This window comes from Salvelinus alpinus, chromosome 4 (genome assembly GCF_045679555.1).
Source record: "Salvelinus alpinus chromosome 4, SLU_Salpinus.1, whole genome shotgun sequence".
Taxonomy (NCBI): domain Eukaryota; kingdom Metazoa; phylum Chordata; class Actinopteri; order Salmoniformes; family Salmonidae; genus Salvelinus; species Salvelinus alpinus.
In genome coordinates, this window is record NC_092089.1 from 55,654,258 (window position 1) to 55,678,552 (window position 24,295).

At 42.6% G+C, this 24,295-nt stretch overlaps 1 protein-coding gene across 1 annotated transcript; it reads left to right on the top strand.

Annotated features, from left to right (window-relative positions):
* The first annotated feature begins 2,535 nt into the window (after positions 1–2,535).
* On the top strand, positions 2,536–22,431 carry LOC139573985 (F-box/LRR-repeat protein 4-like). Its single transcript, XM_071398031.1, has 9 exons — positions 2,536–2,673; positions 8,038–8,317; positions 8,492–8,834; positions 10,810–11,146; positions 12,322–12,566; positions 12,995–13,208; positions 19,693–19,764; positions 19,932–20,244; positions 20,489–22,431. The coding sequence occupies exons 2-9, from the start codon at positions 8,164–8,166 to the stop codon at positions 20,650–20,652; spliced, it is 1,842 nt and encodes a 613-aa protein (XP_071254132.1). The 5' UTR covers positions 2,536–2,673; positions 8,038–8,163; the 3' UTR covers positions 20,653–22,431.
* Positions 22,432–24,295: the final 1,864 nt, after the last annotated feature.

A 24,295-nucleotide genomic window follows, 5' to 3' on the forward strand; every position in this document is an offset into this window, starting at 1 on the left:
GTGTCTTTTGCTGTGTTTCTGTGCCATTCGACTCACTTTCTTGACTTTACCTCCATCTTTTCTTCTATTCTTCATATTGATACAGTATACACCTATCCTCCTCTATTATTTACTGCGTTCACTGCTTTCCCCCCCCCCCACTTACACATTACCTCCTCTCTTTTTCAACCTCAGTCTTTCTTCACCTTTCTTTACCCTCTGTGTTTGTAGAGGAGACCCTGTGCAGCAGCCTGTGATGTGACTTCAGTCGAGCATCATGCTGGGGTGATGTGCAGCATACATTTGTTAACACCTGTTGGGATATCAAATGCATGTGAATAATAAACATACTGGCACCTGGAAGTCATGTTTCTAATAACTGGGACGTTTGACCGCTGACTTATTTGACGTGAGAAAAATCAAATATATACATGGAAATAATACATCAGAACTATTATGACATTGTCTACCATTGTCTGTTTTCTGTATTCAACTTCGATGAGGGTTGGTGAACATACTGAGTGCACCCTATCTATTTCTATGGTAAGGCATGGCATTGGTCAGATTCTATGCTAATGTCGAGGGGGATGGGCACTAGGCATGGCTGGATGTTCTATGCACCCCATGAGATGTTACCCCATGTGGCTTGACTAAGGCTGCCTGGGAAGTTAAGCATGGCTATAACTATGCAGAGCGGCTTCTCTCTCTACTGTCTGTCGGTTTCCAGGGGAAATGGAAGGAAGCCTGTGATGTGACTTCCGCTTTTGGACGTTAACAAGGCTACACTCCCTCTGAACTCCTCCTCCACATTTACTGGATTGGTTGAACAGTGCAGAAGAGAACCTCCCCCGACAACCCCCCCCCCCCCCCCCAGAATGTGGGGCCGAATGTGGGGCCGAATCGTGAGGTAGTACTCACTAAGCAAGCAGCGTGACGTCCTCTACAGTGGTGCCGTGACCCAAATCTCCAGCTGCGCTCGGCTCAACGCTGGGGTCGCTGTTGAGTAAGTTTGAGGGGTGAATGTAGCGCATGTGGATGTGTGAAACTTACTCCTCAGCTTGAAGTGTCCCCACTTGCGCCAGCGAATAGCCAGCTTGAAGTGTGGCACTGACCGGTAAGACGCTTCAGGAGGGTGATCACATGTGCTAGCAAGGCAGAGGTCCCGAGTTTGCGCCAGGTATGGGCCGAATCGGAAGGAAGTGGTACTCGTTAACCAAGCCAGTATTTTACATTAGGTTAGTCTGACTCCCTCTTTAGCCTCTCCACAGAGGCAAGAGAGGGGCAGATTCATTATTTAACTAAGCTTCTGACAGCTGGGGCAAAGCACAGGGACAGAAAGTAACTTTTTTTGTGTGTGTGTCTATGTGTGTGTGGTCATTTGCATTTGTGTGTGGTCACCCATGTGTATATGCATGTGTGCACAGTGGGCCGGAACAAAGGCCTGACAGTAGACAGGCTAGGCGGCGGTGATGCCTAGAGGAACTGAGAGCGGCCTGGACTGTCAATCACAGAACTGGCAGCCCCGGTGCCTGCTGGCTCCAAATCATCCCCCTGCTCTCTCGTTAACTCTGCAGCTGGATGGACACCAGCTTCTCCTCTGATACTCTACTCTGTTCCAGTGTCTTGGTAATGTACCTCAGCCAGTGTCCAATGACCACAGCAGTCTCAAAGCCTATCCTAGGGATAAGAAATAATCAAAGGAAATTATTACATTTTTTAACATATAATACAATTGAACGCATTGAATTGTTCTCCTTTCTAATTTTTGTCTGACAAGAAAAATATGCTAATCGTGTCAATTAATTTATGATGCCAAATATATTTGGCTATTTGGTCATTGAATTGAAATCAAAGCTTCAAAGATAAAAAAAAAAGTTTTTGATGTTCATGAAAATGTGTTTTTTACAAAAAAAACAAAAGGTTAAAATTGAGAGAAAGAGAGAAATGCAGCTCTGTTAGTCAAAGGTAATTAATCGGCTCTCCTCACCCACAAAGGACGCCTGCTAATGAGAGCTTGGCTTGTGATTGGCTGCTGAGGGTTCCGTAGGGATCCACTGCTCTTTTGTGGTGACAATAGGACCTCAATGCACCAGAGAGACAAAGTGAATGGACAAGTCATTCATCTATGCAAATGCCAGCCAAGACATGACCATAAGCATCCATTAATCTCTCTCTCTCTCTCTCTCTCATATATATATATATATATATATATATGAATATATACATATATATATATTCATATATATATATCTGTGTGTGTGTGTGTGTGTGTGTGTGTGTGTGTGTGTGTGTGTGTGTGTGTGTGTGTGTGTGTGTGTGTGTGTGTGTGTGTGTGTGTGTGTGTGACGGACAGACAACAATGCAGTCCCTCTGCCTTGAGAGGTCAGAGGCAGGTTGTGGCAGGAGAGGATAAATGTCACACCACTACATTCTCAGTCAATTCTGACAGACAAATGTTTTATTCACACTTTTTTTCAATTCCTGATTATAATCACACACACAAAACCAGAATAAATATATTTCCAGTACAAAAGACTATAATTCCCACAATGCTCTGTTTCATAGGCATTAATACTCGATGTAAACAGAAGCGAGAACAAAAGTCTGCCGTTTTAGGATTTCTGCTAAAATAATCTCAGATATGGAACAAAGACAGTCTTGCTATATGAATGCTTAATTTGATCTACTGTTAACGTAAGTACATATGTAAACCTTGTTATATTTGTTCTTATTATTGAGTCTTCCACAGTAGTTGGTCGTTTGCTAGCTGGACAAATCATGCTAGCCAACGCTAACGTTAGCTACCTGGCTACAATATCCACTTACATGTTCTTCAGTTACAAACGTCATATTATCATGTCTTCTAAATATTAGATTAAGTGAGCATTTGCATCAATTTGAGCTGAAATTATATTTATTTTTACTGGTTTATTTTTGGTCCACCATATGTCAAGATAATCACAGCTAACCTAGCCACATTCCTGGGTGATTAACGTTAATGTGTGTTCCATGGTTTATCATTAGCTAGCTATAGTACATCACAAGAACTAATTAACGTTACAACAACAACAACAACGACGACGTAACAAGCTAAATCTGTCATTGCTGCAATGGCATGTTCTGTCGCTAGTTGACAGATGTTTGGGGTAGGGTTAGCTTAGTTAGCTATGTCAAGAATTTGTGGAAACTAAAGGGATTCTATCTACAAATATTGGCTAGGGTGGGGGTAGGCTCACGTAGAGGAAAGATCATTTGACACATCTAAAGCTTTGATGTTTCAGCTCAACATTAAGTATTATTTATCAATAATACAATAATTTGACTTTGAAGGTGTTATCTGGTGCTGAAATGTTTTAATCTTTTTGCCAGTATCTTTGCAAGGAAACTTGCTTTCCAATCTGTTGGTTTGAGACTAAATTCATGTGGTGGAGCAGGCTATAATTTATGATTGCTATATGATATTGATATTGCCTAGGCCTAACCAAAGAGGAAGATTGTGTTAATGGAAAACCGAATGGTTAGGCAGGAAGTACGACAGCAGTTCTTCCTCATTTTAGACATGTAACAGTAAGCCTAGGCTAGGAGTTTTTGTGTAACACTGAAACCACAGTGTAAACTTCGATAATAACATGAGTGGTGTGATGTCATTGTGGAGTGTTTTGTGTGCCTTCTGACCAAAAACTGAGGGGTAGACTACATTTAGCATTTTAGTCATTTAGCAGACACTCTTATCCAGAGTGATTTATAGTAGTGAGTGCATACATTTTCAGATTTATTTTTATTTATTTTTTCATACTGGTCCCCGTGGAACCCACAGTCCTGGTGTTGCACGCACCATGCTCTACCAACTGGCTACACAGGACCACAGAATCAATAAGTAAGCCAGCTAGCTGGTTCATTAGAAAAGCTAAACTAAGAAATATGTTTTTGGTTGTTGGGTCAATCAGACCATGCCTATTTCAAGCTCATCTTTAAAATAAAAATGTTAAAAAACTAAGTTTTTTTCAGAATATATAGACAAGTTAGCTGGCTAACTCATTGATCTTGCTTTGTAGTATATCCCTCTCCTTGAGCCATTTGCTACTTACCTCCAACCAAAGTGGTATCAGCAGGACTAGTTATCAAGGAGAGTTGGCCCATTCTCTCCACTGTGTGGCAGAGCAGTACTGTAGCAAACATCTGTTTGGTGTGAAGAAACAGACAGCAAACCAAAAAACATACATACTGCTAAGGTAGAGAATAATACTCAAACTTTTGTAGACTAAAAGATACAATGTCAGTTTAGGGAGTAAATGTTATAAGGGTTACATGGTGAATGTCTGACCTCTGAAATGAAAATGGATGGCCCTCCCTCAAGCAAAATATATTTGACCTAAACCCTCCCTGAATGCTTGGGAAAACAAGTGACCCTCCCCTATACCCAAAATAATAATTAAAACAATATGGATAGCAGAGAATATGTCTACCATTTGCCCTCACTTCTTTGACTTTTTGTCCTGTTAGCGTTACATGGCAATGCAGAAATTTTGATAGTGCTCAGGGCTGCGGGCCACAAGATTGTGGGTTCACCGTGGAGAAGAGTAGGGGTGGAAAGATCTCATTTATAGTAAAAACATTGGATGAATCTACCATCGTATTTGCTGGCTTACATTTGTCTGCGTGGGTAAGCATACTCTGTCTGGGTAGGCCTAACTTTTGAAAGTACCAAGCTCAGATTCCTAATGACGCCTCAGATTTAATTATTAACAGGGACAGTTTCTGTAATTTGTGTGGTATTAAAATTACGTAGAATGACGTGGAATTGCATGCCAAATCAGTGTGTCTTGTTTGCAAAGAAACTGTCCCTGTTAATAATTCAATTTGAGACGTCATTAGGAATCTGAGCTTGGTACTTTCAAAAGTTAGGCCTACGCAGACAGTATGCCTACCCACGCATAAAAATGTACGTTTTAACTGCTGGCTACTCTTCTTCCGTGGCTTAACCCAATGAGAGAAGGTTACAAGTGTTTCCCTAAAAGCTGTCTGGGTTTAAAACATTTTATTGTACAAAAAGTGAGTAGCTTAATCAATTGATAGTGACAATTAGATTACTTCCCAAGTAAAGTCTAGTTTTTGTTTCTTCGGCTGCAGAAGATTGTAGCTCAGCCTCTGAATGTCAACTAATCAATGATATTCCCATATGCATCCGAGTCACGTCTTTCCTCTGTATTTTACAGCTTGTTTCTAGCTTAAAACATTGCGGACCAAAGCGCTGTTATACAGTGCCCTCGGGAAACTATTCATACCCCTTCACTTTTTCCACATTTTGTTACATTACAGCACTTATTCTTAAATGGATACAATTTTAAAATCCTCAGCAATCTATACACAATACCCCATAATGTCTACGCAAAAACAGGTTTTTAGAAGTGTAATAAAAACACAATGTATACCTTATTTACAGTATTAATCAGACCCTTTGAGCTCAGGTGCATCATGTTTCCATTGATCTTCCTTGAGATGTTTCTACAACTTCATTGGTGTCCACCTGTGGTAAATTCAATTGATTGGACATGATTTGGAAGGGCACACACCTGCCTATATAAGGTCCCACAGTTGACAGTGCATGTCAGAGCAAAAACCAAGCCATAAGGTCGAAGGAATTGTCCGTAGAGCCCAGAGACAGGATTATGTCGAGGCACAGATCTGGGGAAGGGTACCAAAATATGTCTGCAGCATTGAATGTCCCCAAGAACACAGTGTCCTCCATCATTCTTAAATGAAAGAAGTTTGGAACCACCAAGACTCTTCCTAGAGCTGGCTGCCCAGCCAAACTGAGCAATCGGGGGAGAAGGGCCTTGGTCAGGGAGGTGACCAAGAACCCGATGGTCACTCTGACAGAACTCCAGAGTTCCTCTGTGGAGATGGGAGAACCTTCCAAAAGGACAACCATCTCTGCAGCACTCCACCGATCAGGCCTGTGACCAGACGGAAGCCCCTCCTCAGTAAAAGGCACATGACAGCCCGCTTTGAGTTTACCAAAAGGCACCTAAACACGCTGACCATGAGAAACAAGATCGTCTGGTCTGATGAAACCAAGATTGAACTCTGGCCTGAATGCCAAGCATCATGTCTGGAGGAAACCTGGAACCATCCCTACTGTGAAGCATGGTGGTGGCATTATCATGCTGTGGGGATGTTTTTCAGCGGCAGGGACTGGGAGACTAGTCAGGATTGAGGCAAAGATGAGCGGAGCAAAGTACAGAGAGCTCCTTGATGAAAACCTGTTCCAGAGCGCTTGGGACCTCAGACTAGGGCGAAGGTTTACCTTCCAACAGGACAATGACCCTAAGCACACAGCCAAGACAATGCGGGAGTGGCTTCGGGACAAGTCTCTGAATGTCTTTGAGTGGCCCAGCCAGAGCCCGGACTTGAACCCGATCGAACATCTCTGGAAGCCCTGAAAATAGCTGTGCATCCCCATCCAACCTGACAGAGCTTGAGAGGATCTGCAGAAAAGAAATGGGAGAAACCCCAAATACAGGTGTGCCAAGCTTGTAGCGTCAAACCCAAGAAGACTCTGGGCTGTAATCGCTGCCAAAGGTGCTTCAACAAAGTACTGAGTAAAGGGTCTGAATATTTATGTAAATGTTATATTTCAGTTTTTTTTTATTTTTTATTAATCAACAAAAATTTGTAAAAACCTGTTTTTTACTTTGTCATTGTTTTTTCCCCAATCAATTTTAGAATAACACGGAACCCAAACCGGCTGCGCGCGTGCGCAAATTTATTTTGTCCCCCTACACCAAACGTGATCACGACACGAAGGTTCAAATATCAAAACAAACTCTAAACCAATGACATCAATTTGGGGACAGGTCGAAAAGCATTAAACATGTATGGCAATTTAGCTAGTTAGCTTGCTGTTGCTAGCTAATTTGTCCTGGGATATAAACATTGAGTTGTTATTTTACCTGAAATGCACAAGGTCCTCTACTCCAACAAATTAATCCACACCTAAAACGGCCAACCGAATCGTTTCTAGTCATCTCTCCTCCTTCCAGGCTTTTTCATCGTTGAACTTATATGGTGATCGCATCTAAACTTTCATAGTATTACCACGACAACCGGCAAAACAGTTCGTCTTTAAGTGGGTACTTGCTTCTATAAACCAATGAGGAGATGGGAGAGGCAGGACTTTCAGCGCGAAATGCGTCAGAAATAGGAATGACTTCTATTTTAGACCTTGGTAACGCAGACGCTCGTTGGTGCGCGCGAGCAGTGTGGGTGCAATAATTGAATAACATATATTTCAACATTTATTTTGCAACGATCGCGCATGCTACGTGTCCGGTCTGGTCAGCATGTTAGGCTGTAACCTAACAACGTGGGAAAAGTACTTTCCGAAGGCACTGTTGATCACTTTATACAATTGGATCCGTTTTAAGATGACAAGGGGTAGGCCTCTGCTTTTTGCCATTTTCTTTAATAAAAGGCAGGCTTATGGCACCCTCTCATACCCCCTCAATTTGAGTCTTGGATTTAACTGAACAGCCCTTCACTGACTTGGAGGTAGGCTATTTAAAAAGTGCACGGTGGGTGGAGTAATTGACCGACCAAATCTATGGACATATCAGCCTATAGCCTAATGCTGTCTGTCAAACAGGTAGGCCTACCTTTTATTTCTTAAATAGGAAGAAATAGGCTCCAACACACAGCCCTCTTGTTCAAATGAAGATTGAAATGAATTATGCAATTATTGATTGTGCCGCAATGCTTCAAGTTTCAGAACCACAGTGTAAGTTACTTGAATCTGGCTTATTGTGAGGTCAAGAACTCAATAACATCATGAGCAAGAAATATATTGTTTTTAATAAAATCTATTATTGTAATAGCAAGCTATAAAGTTGACTTCGATCCATCCCTTAGACAGATACATTTGCTTATTTGTGAAGAAAAGAAAGGATATGCCCAAGATTTTACTACTAGCACTCTTGAAGATCAATGGGGAATCTTTTTCTGTCTTGCTTTTCTAACTCTTGCCTTGTGTGTCTTTTTGTTTCTTTCCCGAACCCACAGGTCCTGTATGTGGCTGGGCCTGTAGCCTGCACTGTGTTGAGCACGACCTCCCGAGCCAGGCGGGCTTCTGGGGCCTCTTCCCACAAGCCACACCCAGCCCACTGCTCCCCTGACCCACTGTTCCCTATGCTAACCCTTCTGAGCATGTTTTACTATATCTGTCTGCGGCGCCGGTCCAGGAGCGGAACTCGGGGTGAGGCGCTGACCAGCAGGCGGGCTGTGGAGTCAGGCCAGCGGGCCACCCTGCCCATCAGCGTGGAGGTGGAACAGTATGCCAAAGGTATGATCATTCACCTGCTATTGTGCCCTTGAGCAAGGCACTTAGTCCAACCCCTTAAAATAGCTCCAGGTGTGCTGCACTGGAGCTGACACTGTGCTCCTCCCAAAATGTGTGTTTGTGTGCTTTTGTCTGGTGGATTGGGATCAGATGGACTAACCTTATCCTATCCTATAGAGGTGCTGGACTTCAGCTCCCACTACGGCAGTGAGAACAGCATGTCGTACACCATGTGGAACCTGGCCGGCATGCCCAACGTCTACCCCAGCTCTGGGGACTTCACCCAGACGGCCGTGTTCAGGGCCTACGGGACGTGGTGGGAGCAGTGTGCCAGCGCGCCTCTGCCCTTCCGCCGCACGCCCAAGGCCTTCCATAGCCAGGACTACATCGAGCTGGCCTTTGAGGAGCCCGTCTACCCCACAGCTGTGGAGGTGCTGGAGACCTACCACCCGGGGGCCATTGTCCAGATCATGGCCTGCTCCCTCAACCCCTTCTCTCAGAACCCTCCCACAGACGTCAGGTAAGGACCAGTGGTGGTGTGGGACTCGGGTTGTAGAAATGTAGTTTGACAAATCTTCTATTGTAAAATCTCTGCTTTTCATCCATAGCCACTTTCACACCTTCCCTATATACCACCCTGCATCCCACTGCTGGCTTGCTTCTGAAGCTAAGCAGGGTTGGTCCAGGTAGTTCCCTGGATGGGAGACCAGATGCTGCTGGAAGTGGTGTTGGAGGGCCAGTAGGAGGCACCCTTTCCTCTGGTCTAAAAAAAAAAGATCCCAATGCCCCAGGGCAGTGATTGGGGTCTTTCGAATGGGGTGTTAAACGGGTGTCCTGACACTCTATGGTCACTAAAGATCCCATGACAATTATCGTAAGAGTAGAGGTGTTCACCCCGGTGTCCTGGCTAAATTCCCAATCTGGCCCACATACCATCACGGTCGTCTAATCATCCCCAGCTTACAATTGGCTCGTTCATCCGTCCTCCTCTCCCTTGTAACTATTCCCCAGGTCGTTGCTGTAAATGAGAATGTGTTCTCAGTCAACTTACCTGGTAAAATAAGGGTAAAAAAAAAATAATACCGTAAAACTCAAGTTAATAGCCAGGGTGTTCGTTTACTTCAATTTCTCAACACAACCGGTGCGTATTATAATGAGACAGGCTTCTATTTGAGTCAGTCGTCTATTTCCTTAATGCACACAGCGTTTGCTCAATACAATTTTGAAAAGACTACCATATTGTTTATTGTGACCATTATAATAACAAATCTATCGCAGGTCAGACTTGCAAAGACTAAGCTGCCTATCATACACCCCAATTTCGCCATTCAGCACCATGGAGAGCGGTACAGGGTAATCACAAGCCGTGTTTTCTTTTTGGTGGCGCCATGGCTAGCAACGATGACAGCATTTTTAAAGAATGTTTTTAATGCACATGACCGTAAGAATATCAAAGCTGTGTCCATGGTAACCTCAAACAATTCATTTTGACCCAGCGTTTATTTGAAACAGGCGTTTATGTGCTGAAATGTGTGCCGATACCCGACTATTAAAAGAGACAGGCGACTATTTGAGACACCGTTTAATTCGAGTTTTAGGCATCAGGATATGTAACAGACTAGCGTGTGTTCAATGCAGATAGTCCATGTAGCCATTTTGTTATCTGTTTAGCAGTCTTATGGCTTGGTGATAGAAGCTGTTCAGGAGCCTGTTGGTGTCATACTTGTTGCTCCGGTACCAGTTTCCGTGTGGAAGCAGAGAGAACAGTCTATGGCTTGGGTCGCATGGCACTACCCTCTGTAGTGCCATGCAATCGAGGGAGGTGCAGGGGTCAAACCAAGCAATGATGCAGCCAGTCAATGATGCAGCCAGTCAAGATGCTCTCAATTGTGGAATATACTTTTTCTATTAATTAGTTAATAGACCAATAAGATAGAGTTCCAAACCTCTCTGCCAATAACAGCTAGTTTTCAGTTTCCCCCTCCCCACTCTGACAGTCCTAGAAAAATGATTGCTTGAGAAACTGCTCTTTGCTATGAAGCTATTTTGTTTGCTATCAATTAAAATGGTCAAAAGTAATCACAGTAAGGTACTTAATTGTTACCCAGAAATGATTTGATATTGAGATTAAAACGGCTGCATTGGACCTTTTTTAAAGTCATGGGTGCACATTTTTAATGTTATTTTTACATATGGGTAGTCCTGGGACTCTAACCCATGCCTGGCGTTGCAACCGCCATGCTCTAATAACTGAGCTACAGAGGACCACAACGGAATTCGGGTTTGTACTCTATGGGCTGGTTTCCCGGACACAGATTAAGCCTAGTCTCGGAATAAGAAGGACTTTCAGTTAGATTCTCCATTGAGCACGTTTTATTCGTTCAGGACTAGGCTTAGTATGTGTATGGGAAAACTGCACTAAGTGAATGTCTCAGATTTAAAGAGTGGTGAGTGCGTGTGTACCTCCTGAGAGGTGTACCTCTGTCTGTCCCCAGGTGGGAGGTGTTGTGGGCTGAGGAGCCCACCAAGATGCTGACCCCCCAGGCCAGGCAGTTCTCCCCCGGCATCAAGCAGCTGAGCTTCCCCACCAACTTGATCCGCGTGGAGGTCAACAGCTCCCTGCTAAAGTACTACACGGAGCTGGACGCCGTCGTCCTGCGCGGCCAGAAAGAGAGGCCCATCCTCTCCCTTTATAAGATGCCCAGGATCGACATCTGTGACCTGAGTGACAGTGATGAGGAGCTGTCTGACCCGGGAGCCTCCTCCAGACAGGCCGGGGATGGCAAGCACATTAACCTGGGGAATGGATACTTCGATAAACTGCCCTACGAGGTAGAGAGAATACGCTATTAGACACTCACATATACTACAACACTCGTATATGGCTGCTGGATGCATTTTCTGTCCACGAAACAGCAATAGTTGCAGGACAATTGCAAGATGCTGTTTTCCAAACAATTCTCGCTTTGGTTTTAAAGATGGACTATGCAGAAATCGCTCCGCCATTTCCTGGTGGCAAAAATGTGAATAGTTCGCCTGATTTCAGTTTATGTGGCTAAAACAAGCAAGTATAGTTTAGAGAATCATTGTACCATCTAAACCGCTATGAAAAATATTTTCCATAACCAAAAATATTGTATATTCAGCTGTTTGAAACTGGTGTACAAAACTGAAAGTAAAATATGCAGAAGTGAAACTTAATGGAAGCATAGAAATAGCACACATAGAACAGATATAATGCTTCTTAGACGTGCTTTTAATGAGAATGACAGATCTATAACGTGATATAGATTTTTTAAATGTGAATTCAGTCGGGTCGCCCAAAAAGTGACATATTGCAGCTTTGAGTGTAGTCCTATCTACTGAAAATGTTTATGCTTAGGATATCTTGGGCAGTTTTTGCACTTTGCGAGGACTTAATTGGACAAAAGATATCTCCCATAGACCTAAACATACTGGCTTGGACCCATGGAGATATTTGATATTATGCTTAGTAATTTTCATGTCATAAAGACATGTCATATTTTCTAAGACAAGCTTAAAAACACTGGCTATTCTCTTGGTTTTAAGTACTACTCCCCAAACCGCTGCCATACTCCTCACAACCTGTGTGTGTGTGTGTGAAATACAATATAGCTATTATCTGCTTGCTGATACCCTGTTGAACACACAGTGTATTGTTTATTCACTGCACACATACACACATCTATTCTCTCTACCTCTGTCTTACTGAGAGAAGCACACATCCATATTAGACAAACAAGCAGATTCACTGCCACAAGAATATTGCTTTGTGTGTGTGCCACATACACTTTTTTATATTAATCTGCTCTGCCTGACATCATCCCTTCTGTTTACATTTCTCTTGCTTTCTTTCTTGCTTTCCTTATCTCTCTCTCTTCCTCAATTATTTATCTTTCTCTCTCCCTCTACCCCCTCTCCCACCATCCTCCCTTCTCTCTTATTCTCTTTCTGTAATTCTCCCTCCCTCCCTCTTCCCCCTGCAGTTGATCCAGCTCATAGTCAGGCACCTGACCCTGCCCGACCTGTGTCGCCTGACCCAGACCTGTAAGCTACTCCACCAGCACTGCTGTGACCCCCTCCAGTACATCCAGCTGAGCTTGCAGCCATACTGGGCTCGCCTCAGTGACACCTCCCTGGGCCACCTGCAGGGCCGCTGCACCCTGCTCCAGAGACTCAACCTCTCCTGGACCGGCAACCGCGGAGCCCTCACCCTCACTGGCTTCAGCAGGTGAGTTATGGGGGTGGGGGGGCTAGAGGATCTGGACATTTGTGGTTCATTGGTCTCTGTCTTCAGTGTGGCATGTGTGTGCCCATCACTTCCGTTGATTTCAGGGTGAGGAACCATCTGTGTAAATATTGGACTATAAATTGTACCTTTCTGTATTTTACTTGTGCTAAAATCTTTATTCTACTGAGCCATTTACTTTATGTTCATATTCTTACCTTTTATTATTTATTGGTGTTGCATTGTCGAGAAGGAACCTGCAAGTAAGCATTTTTTAGTTGGACGGTGTATACCATGTGTATCCCGTACATGCAACTAATAAAACTTGAGACTGAAAGTAACATAAAGTTGTCAAATCCGGAACTTCCCTGTTAATATTGTGTTGCCACGCCACAACACAGGTCTGACTTCCTCCCCCTCCTCCCCCTCAGCTTCATGAAGGCATGTGGCGGGAGCCTGGTGTGTCTGGAGCTGTCGTGTTGTCACTTCCTGAGTGAACCGTGTCTGGAGGTCATCTCCCAGACGTGTCCCGGGCTGCAGGAGCTCAACCTGTCCTCGTGCGACCGCCTCCACCCCCAGGCCTTTACACACATCTCCAAGCTCACCCAACTGCGCCGGCTAGTGCTCTACCGCACAAAGATAGAGGTACAGTGCCTTCTGAAAGTAACCCTTGACTTATTCCAGATTTTGTTGTGTTATAGCCTGAATTCAAAATTGATTAAATAAAAAATAAAAAAACACCCATCTACACACAATGCCCCATAATGACTGTGAAAACTTTTTGCAAATGTATTGACAATTAAATACAGAAATATCTAATTTACATAAGTATTCACACCCCTGAGTCAATACTTTGTAGAAGCACCTTTGGCAATGATTACAGCTGTATGATTACACCAGAGTCTTCCTGGGTAAATATTTAAGCGCTTTCCACACCTGTATTGTGCAACATTTGCCCATTGTTCCTTACAATATTCTTTAAGCTGTGTCAAATTGGTTGTTGATCATTGCTAGACAACCATTTTCAGGTCTTGCCATATATTTTCAAGTAGATTTAAGTCAAAACTGTAACTCGGCCACTCAGGAACATTCACTGTCTTCACTGATTTTGCTTGTGCTTAGCTCCGTTTTGTTTTTTTATCCTGAAAGACTCCCCAGTCCTTAATGATTACTAGCATACCACCACTATGTTTGAAAATATGGAGAGTGGTACTCAGTAATGTATTGGATTTGCCCCAAACACAACACTTTGTATTCAGAACAAAAAGTTAATTGGTTTGCCACATTTTTTGCAGTATTATATTAGTGCCTTGTTGCAAACAGGAAGCTTGTTTTGGAATAGATTTATTATGTACAGGCTTCCTTCTTTTCACTCTGTCAATTAGGTTAGTATTGTGGCATAACTACAATGTTGTTGATCCATCCTCAGTTTTCTCCTATCACAGCCATTCAACTCTAACGTTAACTGATTTAAAGTCACCATTGGCCTCGTGGTTTCCTTCCTTTCCGGCAACTGAGTTAGGAAGGACGCCTGTATCTTTGTAGTGACTGGGTGTATTGATACACATTCCAAAGTGTAATGAGTAACTTCACCATGGTCAAAGGGATATTCACTGTCTGCTTTTTTTCTTTTTTTACCCATCTACCAATAAGTGCCCTTCTTTGTGAGGTATTGGTGTCTTCAATGTTTGATGCTGTGATACTTGGGGAATAGCTCACAGATTAGTAAATCATAATTTGGTTGGTACAGGCGAGCACATCCGTGCCAGTGGTCAAGCTCGAATGATTGCTCTCTGTCTCTTGGAAATAGTTGCAGTGTTTAGCTGTATATCGTCAACTAACTAGTTGCTTGTTTTGTCTTGTTTCTACCAATGTAATTATATGGAAACTGCTTGCTATAGCCAGCTAGTTAATTAGTTAGTCTGTCAGGCAAGAAAGCAAGAGTTGATTGGAGGAGAGCGAGAGTGTGTGTGCGTGCATGTGTGGAATGGGAGGCGTGTAGCTAACTTTATCACACAATTTATTATGGAAACCCCTTATTAGGAAGATAGTATGTGTATAGAGGAAGGAAGAGCAAGACAGGGAGAGAGATTATGTTCCTGACTACAATTGTAGCCTATTTGTTGCTCCTCTCCCTCTGTTACTGTTCTTCTAGGTCAGTGAAAGTGAAGGAAGTGATGTCGAGAGTCAGGGCTCAGCAGTAAAAGGCAGGGAGGAATAGGAGTTAGAGATAATTGGAGGGATAGAGATGTGAAGAGGAGGGAGCAAAGAGTGGAGGGAGAGGGAGCACACCTGAGAGGGGAGCCTACACTTCCATGGCGTGTCTGCCTTAAGTCCCACCATTCACCCTTGTACCACACAGCCTGGGCCTAAAGTGACAGTGACGTGGGTTTTGGAGTTGTTTTTAAAAGTAGTAGGAACTTCTATCTGTTCCAGAGCTTGTAATGGATTACAACAAGAACATTGGCGGGGTTGACCATCTTGACCAACTGAGGAGCTATTACAATGTTGGACGCACAGGTAGAAAATGGTGGAAGTATGTGTTTTGGGGGATGCTCAACATTGCCATCCTAAGCGTACATTTTATGGGGGATCCTGTAAAGGCCCCTTCCCAGAAAACACAGGCGCTGGTCCCTGAAGGCATTCGAAATGCTGCTTGTGCATTAACTTTGATATTGCTACAGTGGCAGGAAGAGGGGAGACGAATGTGGCACCAGGGCGTGTCGACCGAGTTGCAACTCATTTGAAAGCAGGTGAAGTTTGAAGGGCACAAGAGAGGACGCAGTGCAAAAATGGGAGATATGTAGAAACCTCCTACGTGGTCTATGCCACTTAGCAGGATGGGGCCATGCTTCTAGAAGTTCCATGTTGTAGGCTAAATGCAAACACTAAAGTGACAGTGTGAAATATGAATTTGTCCTACAAGTCTTTTGTCTCTGAACAGTTGTTGTGTTTTGTATATTCTCTTTTTTCCGTCTCCATCTAATACTTGTTGCATTCACTGAATTGTCAAAGGAGGCTACTATTTCTACATTTTGTGTCAGCCCGGGTCTGAACTAAATCTTATTGAGCGAGGTTACCTACATTTTGAAATACTGTAGTCTCTGAATAGTTGTTTGCATTTCAACATTGTTACAGAAGTAAGAATCATTGTCAATCAAATGGATTACTTTGTGTGTGTGTTTTGAAAAGGTTTCTGAATATTGTCCTCTGATCACATTTTGGATAATTTGATTTATTCATATGTATAATAATATTTAAGTATGGGTTGTGCTTGGTACATTTTTAAGTGAGTAATTTAGTCAAATGTACTGCAATTTTAAAACTAGTTTTTTTTGTTGTGTTGAGTGTTAATCCTTTTTTGATAGTGTCTTTACACAATGGAAGGCAATGAGTGTTATTCCTATTGACATGAATGTGGTGGCATAGTTTTAAAGAGCACAACCTATTCTTTAAGTTAACTTGTAATTGTCATTTTGTTCGTTGTTTTTGAGCTATGTCTGTTTGTTTGAAATGTGTGAGAATGAGCTTTATCTTGAAAATTCTCAGTAATCTACAGCAAAGGGTTAAACACTGTTGCACACTGAGTGGGTCCATGCAATTTGTGATTTGTTAAGCAAATGTTTACTCCTGAACTTATTTTGTCTTGCCATAAACAAAGGGGTTGAATACTTATTGTCTCCAGACCTTGCAGCTTTTCATTTTTAATTATAATTTGTAAACATTTTGAAAAACATTCCACTTTGACATTATGGCGTATTATGTGTAGACCAGTGACAAAAAATCTCAATTCAATACATTTTAAATTCAGGCTGTAACACAACAAAATGTGAAAAAAGCAATGGGGTGTGAATACTTTCTGAAGGCACTGTATGCTAAATAGGGATGCTAATCGGTTAGCCACCAAAAATGCATTTGACCGGTCATGCTTATCAGTCTATAGGTTAATTTGCATAATTTACTGGAATTAAATTGGCAAGTGTGTATTTTCGTTAGCCATAATCATGTATCTTACTTATCACACACGCACGTCATACAGAGCCTAGTCTGAGGAGCGGAATAGCCTATCAACTGTCAGACAGCTCGAGAGCAGCTCCTCAAAAAGCTGGTAGCCTACTGGAGTGAAACAACCTTTTATAAGCCCAGTCATTGCGTAACAAATAGCACACGATTGCATTTAGAATTGTTAACTGTTTTGATGGCCACAATTTAAAAAGAGTTCCAATTTGTATTTCTCAACTCGTAATTAAAAAGAGCCTCCCATTTGCCATTCGAGTGCATTGGCTATAGTCAACGGTAGGCAGGCAGGTCAACGGTAGACACCACTTTGCAATGTAAGCATGAGGCAGTATTATTATTATATTTTTTTTTTAACCTTTTATTTAACTAGTTAAGAACAAATTCTTATTTACAATGACGGTCTACCCCAGCCAAACCCTAACCCGGACGATGCTAGGCCAATTGTGCTCCACCCTATGTGACTCCCAATCACGGCCGGTTGTGATACAGCCTGTAATCGAACCAGGGTCTGTAGTGACGCCCCTAGCACTGAGATGCAGTGCCTTAGACCGTTGCGCCAATTGTTTGAAACCTGAAAGTTTTACTTCCCTGTAACGAGGAAAGTCTTACCCTGCTTCAAAGTAGCCTACCAAAAATCCAACCATAGAAATGTGGAGGCAATTCTTTCATGAAGACTTCATGCCATTTAAACAGCATTTCTCTCCAGTTCTATTGGTTTTCGTATCAACTTTCTTTGATTGTCCAGAAGCCAAAGGAACGGTCCTAGTCATATTAGCAACCATCCTAGTTGTCGCTATTAGATTCCTACTCGTTCTAAATTTCGAACAGAGATTTGAATCCGTCACATTAGGCGCGCTGTTAAGAACAGGGATGCTATTGCTCCTTCGGTCCGATGTGGCTCAATTGGTAAGAATGTGGCAAGAGCATTTTATTTATTTATTTTCACAGGAAAGTCATTCTGACACTAGGGTCTCTTTTACAGATGAACCCTGCATAAATGCATCAAACACATACAATATACAAAATTACAAACCATATTAAGAAAAACAGACCCATTTATCAACATAGAGGTCTCCGATCATTACTCTGAACTAACCAAGGGGCGACCAGAACATCTCATTTCAGAGAGCTCTGTAAGTTGTTCCACGTGTTATTGACTGTACGTTTTGTTTATGTGTAACTGTGTTGTCGTTTTTTGTCGCACTGCTTTGCTTTATCTTGGCCAGGTCGCAGTTGTAAATGAGAACTTGCTCTCAACTGGCCTACGTGGTGAAATAAATAAAAAATATTTTAAAAAACAAGGGTGCAAAAAAACAAAAAGCAGCTTTACCCAACTGTGTGGAGACCGGAGGGGCGTCCAGTGTTATCCAAGCCTGAGACCGGGTTTGGTCATTTGTATGTCTAAATTGAATTAATGATAGATACATACGACGTTTCTGTATGAGTGCTTTGTAGATAAACACAAAGAAATGCTGCCCTCTCCTTACATACAAAGAGGCTCAACCCACTTTTTGATACAAAACACAATGGTGAGTTCTATAACCATCACCAGTAATAAACCTAAGGGCACAATGGGAAACAGCATCTATTGGTTTAAGTGTAGATGCTGCTGCATGCATATAGATAATATCCCCATTATCCAAAATAGACATAAAAGTGGCCTGGACAATTTCCTTCCTATTAACAAAAGTTTTTTTTCCTGTTAAAGAAACCAACCTTGAACTTCAACATCTTCACCAGCTCAGTGACATGTTTTTTAAATGACAGTTTGTCATCAAGCCAGATACCAAGATATTTGTAGGAAGGAACTCGCTCAATTTGTGACTACTGTTCATACTAGTAATTACAAATTCCGTTAAATCTGGGTTATGGGACCTAGAAAAAAAGCATGTGTTTTGTTTGAATTTAGTACTAGCTTTAGATCCAATAGTGTCCTCCGCAGTGAAAATCAGACTTCAAGTGTGAAAAGGCTTGGCCAACCGATGGCGCAATGGAACACTGTTTCATCTGCATTTTACAGCATTACCGATGTTATTTATATAGGTTGTAAACAGTAGTGGGCCGAGTATTGAACCTTGGGGCACCCATAACTTAAGCATGATGCCGGCGCTAAGGTTGTGGATTCATTTCCCATAGAGATCACATACTAAAAATGTATGCACTCACTGCATTGTCACTTTGGTTAAAAGTGTTTGCTGAGTAGCATATATTGAGATGATGTTCTAACACAAGTTATGCCTTATTTTTAGGCTAATGCACATGGGTATATTGGCGGTGTATGGGTTAAGAGGTAGTTGGGTTTCCTATTAGATGCATGACCTGTGGATGGCATCATTGTGGTTTACGTAGGACTAATTCTCTGCTGTCATCATTTGTAATGAACTCAGAGCTCGGGTCACTGTTCTCGCCCAGGCTTGCTACAAAACCTTACAGAGCATTTCTGAGTGTTGTTCTCATGTTTCAGCCTTTTCCTAAGGCCGACACCATACCGTAGTTTTTCCAGTGCAGTGTGGTTGAGGTGTAGGTTTTCAGGTTGTTTACTGCAGGCAGTCTGAGCAGGCTGTGTGTGTGTGTGTGTCTGCAGTCCTATGTGTCATCCAGCCCTGATGTCTGTCATTAAGCTGTCACTGGTATAATTAAATAGTTCTCTGGCTGTCTATAGGCATAAAAAGAGACCACAACACACACACTCGAAACACACAAGCGTACGCATTCGAGATGCCTGCTAAAGTACACGTCACGCACACTCAATTGCCATTCGGTGGCATGTTGACAGTTCCACATTGAAATCTCACCTCTATCCCTGTCGAGCAATGGTGGATAGGTGATAAGCAAATGTGTTTTTTTAACGTTTTGAAATGTTATACTACCCTAATCCTGTTGAGTTGTGTGTTTGCCAGAACAAGTCATCTTGGAGAGATATTGAATAACATGGGTAGACCTGTTATTGTAATTTTTGAAGTGACACCTTTGACACACATTCCTCAGTCTCATTTTACTGTGTGTGTACAAAAAGGGGTGCAATCATCATATTTTGGGTGAGTTGATAGAAACTTAACTCAACTTCGTGACATTTTCTCTCTCTCTTGCTTTGTTTATGTTGCTGCAGCAAACAGCCATGTTGAGCATCCTAACGTTCTGCATTGAGCTGAGACACCTCAACCTGGGGAGCTGTGTGATGGTAAGATGCCCCCCACAAATGCACTCACTATCATACCCTGCTCTTGCGCCAGATAGACATTCTAGAATCAGCTTAACTCCTAACCACAATCAAGAATCATGACAATTGATTCAGTCATTTTATGTTAGCTAACAGCTCTGAGGTCACCACCCCTATTCTCCCTGCAGATAGATGACTATGACATGGTGGCCAGCATGCTGGCTGTCCGCTGCCGCTCACTGCGCTCCCTGGACTTGTGGCGCTGCAGAAACCTGACAGAGCGTGGCCTGGCCGAGCTGGCTGCAGGGTGCAGACTACTGGAGGAGCTGGACCTGGGCTGGTGCTCCACACTGCAGAGCAGCTCGGGCTGCTTCCAGCACCTGGCCCGCAACCTGCCGTGCCTGAGGAAGCTCTTCCTCACCGCCAACCGCACCGTGTGCGACTCGGACATTGAGGAACTGGCTGCCAACTGCCCCGCACTACAGCACCTCGACATACTGGGTGGGTACTACCTCCCCCTTTCTTTCTTAATCTATCTCTCTTTCTCTCGGTCTCTCACACAAGTATATATAAAGTCATTTTATGTTCACACCCGATATTTGATATAGTATTTTACTTGGAGCATTTAAAACACAGTATTCACTATTATTTGTCTGTAATTGCCTATCTGATTAATCTATGTATTTCTGAGTGGTCACATAAATGTTGCTCCCTCATGTGGTATGTTTGTGTTGTTGATTGACAGGCACCCGGATGGTAAGCTCCTCTTCCCTGAGGAAGCTGCTGCAGGCGTGTCCTAAGCTCCTCCTCCTGGACGTGTCCTTCTGCTCGCAGGTGGACGCCCGCATCGTCCAAGAGCTCTGCGGACTCTTTCCCAATGTGGCCATCAAGAAGAGCTTTACCCAGTGACCTCACTCAGCCCCACCCTGACACAGGGACACCAGGGGGAGGTGCTAATTTAGACAAGCAGGGTAGAGTAGTACTGGATTTCCAGTGGGTAGAATGAATGGGCCTGACGGCTGAGAGCACTGAGGCCTATTGTAATGTGGACTGAACGGTTAGGAGTGTTGTGTTGTGGTGCCCTGAGCATCAGCTGAACACCTCACCCACACCTCAACACAGTCTCCTCGTGTCAAGCTGCTGAATGCAAGAAAGAGTCTTAAGAGTAAAACTGGTTGAAATCAGGGTCACGGCTGCCAAAGCCGCTAGATTTCATCATTGGTCAGCCTAGTAACTGACACATCTGGTGGCTGCTTGTCATCTGTCCCGCCCCTGCTGTGACGCATTTTGTAAAATGGGTGACCTCAATGTTGCATCTGAATCTGAAATCTCAGGGTTTTTATTTTGTTCATATTGTTTTAATTTGTTTTATTATTATTTTTCAGTGAAACATTTGTCCTGTTTGATTTCCACTGCCACAGTTTGTTCTGAGACAACGAAAATTATGGGAGTTCAGAAAAATTGACATTTGGCACTGATACTGAGACAAAACATTTTTGGGGTGTATTTGATGTTGAATATTGTGCAAATTGTATGATTGTAAAATTATATCACTATCCTTAATTATTTATTGATCTTGTAGTATATTATTGCACATCTCCAATGCTACGAAGCATTTCCTTTAAACTGAGACTCACCGATACGAGCAGCAGTGTGAAACAAAGATATTGAGGAATAAACGCTATACAATAGGCTGTACTTGTGAGCACCCACATTCCCATACAGAGCATCTTCGCATGTGCATGGGAGGTCGTTTCACTCTCCTGGAAATGTGACAGTTCAGGGGCAACTACTGCGGAGTAGATTATCCTCTCGCTTCACTATCTTTGTTGTTGTGGATATCGGCCTGATATGCAGCTACTGACATTTGTATAGCTGAATCTACCTTTATGCAAAACTTGAAGTTTAATTTTGAGCACATGCTAGCTAGTATGTTAAGTATTTTTGTGCCTTATTTTCATGACTGAATGTGGTGTCCATGTGTGTCAGTGATTTGTAATGCTTTGCTTCCTGCCCTCCTACCAAAGTTACTAGCAAATCCCAGGTCCCTCACTATAGCTTTATTTGCCAGTGAAGAAACCCATGCAGATCTGTCATCTTGATTGACATATGCAAAGCCATATTTATTTTAAACAGAATCTTATCTCCATCTTTCAATTCCCTTTTTATTAAGTGGCAGTTATGTGAATGTCTGCTTGTTGGATTACATTTTCTTTTATCTTTGGGAACGTGGTCTGGTCACACTCAAATCACTAAAGTAACCTGCACAGGCAAACTATTGAAAAACATATTAATGTTAACACTCGTACAACAAACACACACAATCTGTCATCCTGCTACACAAATCTAGTTCCTCTCCTTTGTCCGGTCACTAGTTGACCAAAGTCACCACAATTTTCACCACATTGTAATGCAACTTTTATTTAAAGGCATTTATTTATGTGGACCTGCTATTTTTGCAGTGATTGACCTTTCCCAGTTAGTTTTGGATGTGTGTGTGTGTGGTCAAACTTTGTGCCATTTGTAAAAACTTTAGTAATGTACCCTTAACTAAGTGTGAATGTCAGGTGTGGTGTCATCAAGACTCGCTGGGAAATAACCGCTCTAAAGTATTGAAAAAGGTTGCACCTCTACTACGACGAAACTGGGTGCGTTAATTTTAAATAAACTGAAGGTTGATGACTGAGACCTCGTATTTATCCCCAACTGTATATCCATTGAAATGCCAGGTTCGACTGCCTTGCATTTATGGCTCATAGTGTACGTTGTGTTGACATTACCTCACCTTGTTTTGATCACTCTTTAAATAGAAAGGTGCCATACAGTGTTCTCTGGCTTGTCCCTGTAGGATAATTCTTTTTGGATCCAGGTAGAACCTTTTCACCCAACAACGAACCCTAAAATGACAAGTTTCTTTAGATGAAAAAGGTTTGATGTACAACCCTTTTTTCCCCTGAGGTGCCTTTATCATGAGCGGTGACTCAACAGAAATAACTATATTGAAGTGTAGGGGTAGAGTCTTCTTGCCTTACGACTCAAACTGAATTTTTTTCCCCGTTGCTCTTTTGTTTGCTATGAACTTCAGTCTGAGGTTGCCGTGATTGAAGTAGTTTGTGGTGATGTCAAATTGAGGGGTGTTGTACCAAACAAAGTAATCAGTGATCGGATCATCTCTAACCAATCGGAGTAACAAAGCCATTGACACATTTTCAAACCTCTGCTTTACCCATAGGCTTTACACATGTGTGTTCTGGCTCTTGCTCAGTCCATCGGTTTCTGGGACCAATCAGAACGTTTAGAATGTTTTTTCCGTTCTAGAAATTGTCATGGAGTTACTCAGATCCAGACTCATTGCAGAGAAGAAACGAATGCCCGTGGGCGTGGCAAAACATTTGGCCAGAGCAAGGAGTTTGGGTAGCTAGGCAAAGGGTAATCTTGTGTTTTTGGAACAACTAGAGGCCATTAGTCAGGTTGACTGGAAGTTCAGCATTAGCCTTAACCCTCTGCCGTTTTACTGCCTATTAATACTACAGGGAGAAGTGACATTCTCTTGTCTCCTTAATTGCCTTTTAATAAATTGTTTGTGCCCGGTTTAATGATGTATATTGTGGCCCTGTAATTTGCCCTAATGATGGAGAACGAGGCGGCTGCCGGTGAAGTATTCATTTGGACTGCCTCCCCGATGATTACTGATTACTGATCCGCCACTACCACCGCCGCTTCCTGTCCCCCCACACAAAACGTGATTCATGGAGACTTTCCGCTCGATGCAGCGGCTTGATTTTTCGCTGTCATGCTCTACTATAATCCTAATGCATCCGTAGGGGATCCTCAGCAATTAGTTTAGCTTGTATTTGTTTTGCAAGAGCCAGGCCAGATGAATCTAGAAGTAAAAAGTCTGGATGAAATGATTGCCTCTTAAATTAAAAGTTCTGAAGTCAAATTTTTGAACCCTAAACAAGGAAGGAGCAGATGTTAACTCTCCCAACAGATGATGTTGAACTTTTGTGGTTACTGCTGGTCTAACAAGCAAATATCTAAGCATGGCATAATGAGAGCTTCCACACTACTGAGCCGAACCAAACCAAGCCTGGCCTGGTTACGGATCCATCATAGTTGCTGGAACTAGGCGGAAAAGGATCGTGTGAAATGAACATATCTGAGCCTGCACAGGTCGGATCTTGTTGGCACACTTGCGTGAAAAAGCAGGGCATGGATCAGTGATGTCACTGTTATGATTTATAATACATGTTTCTGTAGGTTGCCAAACCTTTTATGTCGTTTTTTTCAGACACAAAATAAACACACAAATGTTCAAATTAAGATTACAGACATTATTATGCAACATAATTACATTACTAAACAATTCTGCAAACATAAAATAGCAGTATAATCTCTTGTAGGCAGATTCTGCGTGTAGACCAAAGAATCAGTTGGAGCTGAATGGGATGCTTGAGATGACAAGCAGCAGAAGTCCTGCTTTTTTGTTATTTGGATGTTTTAGGATTGGGCGAAGGCAGTGCTTAAACTGCTTCAATTCAAGTGCTTTGCG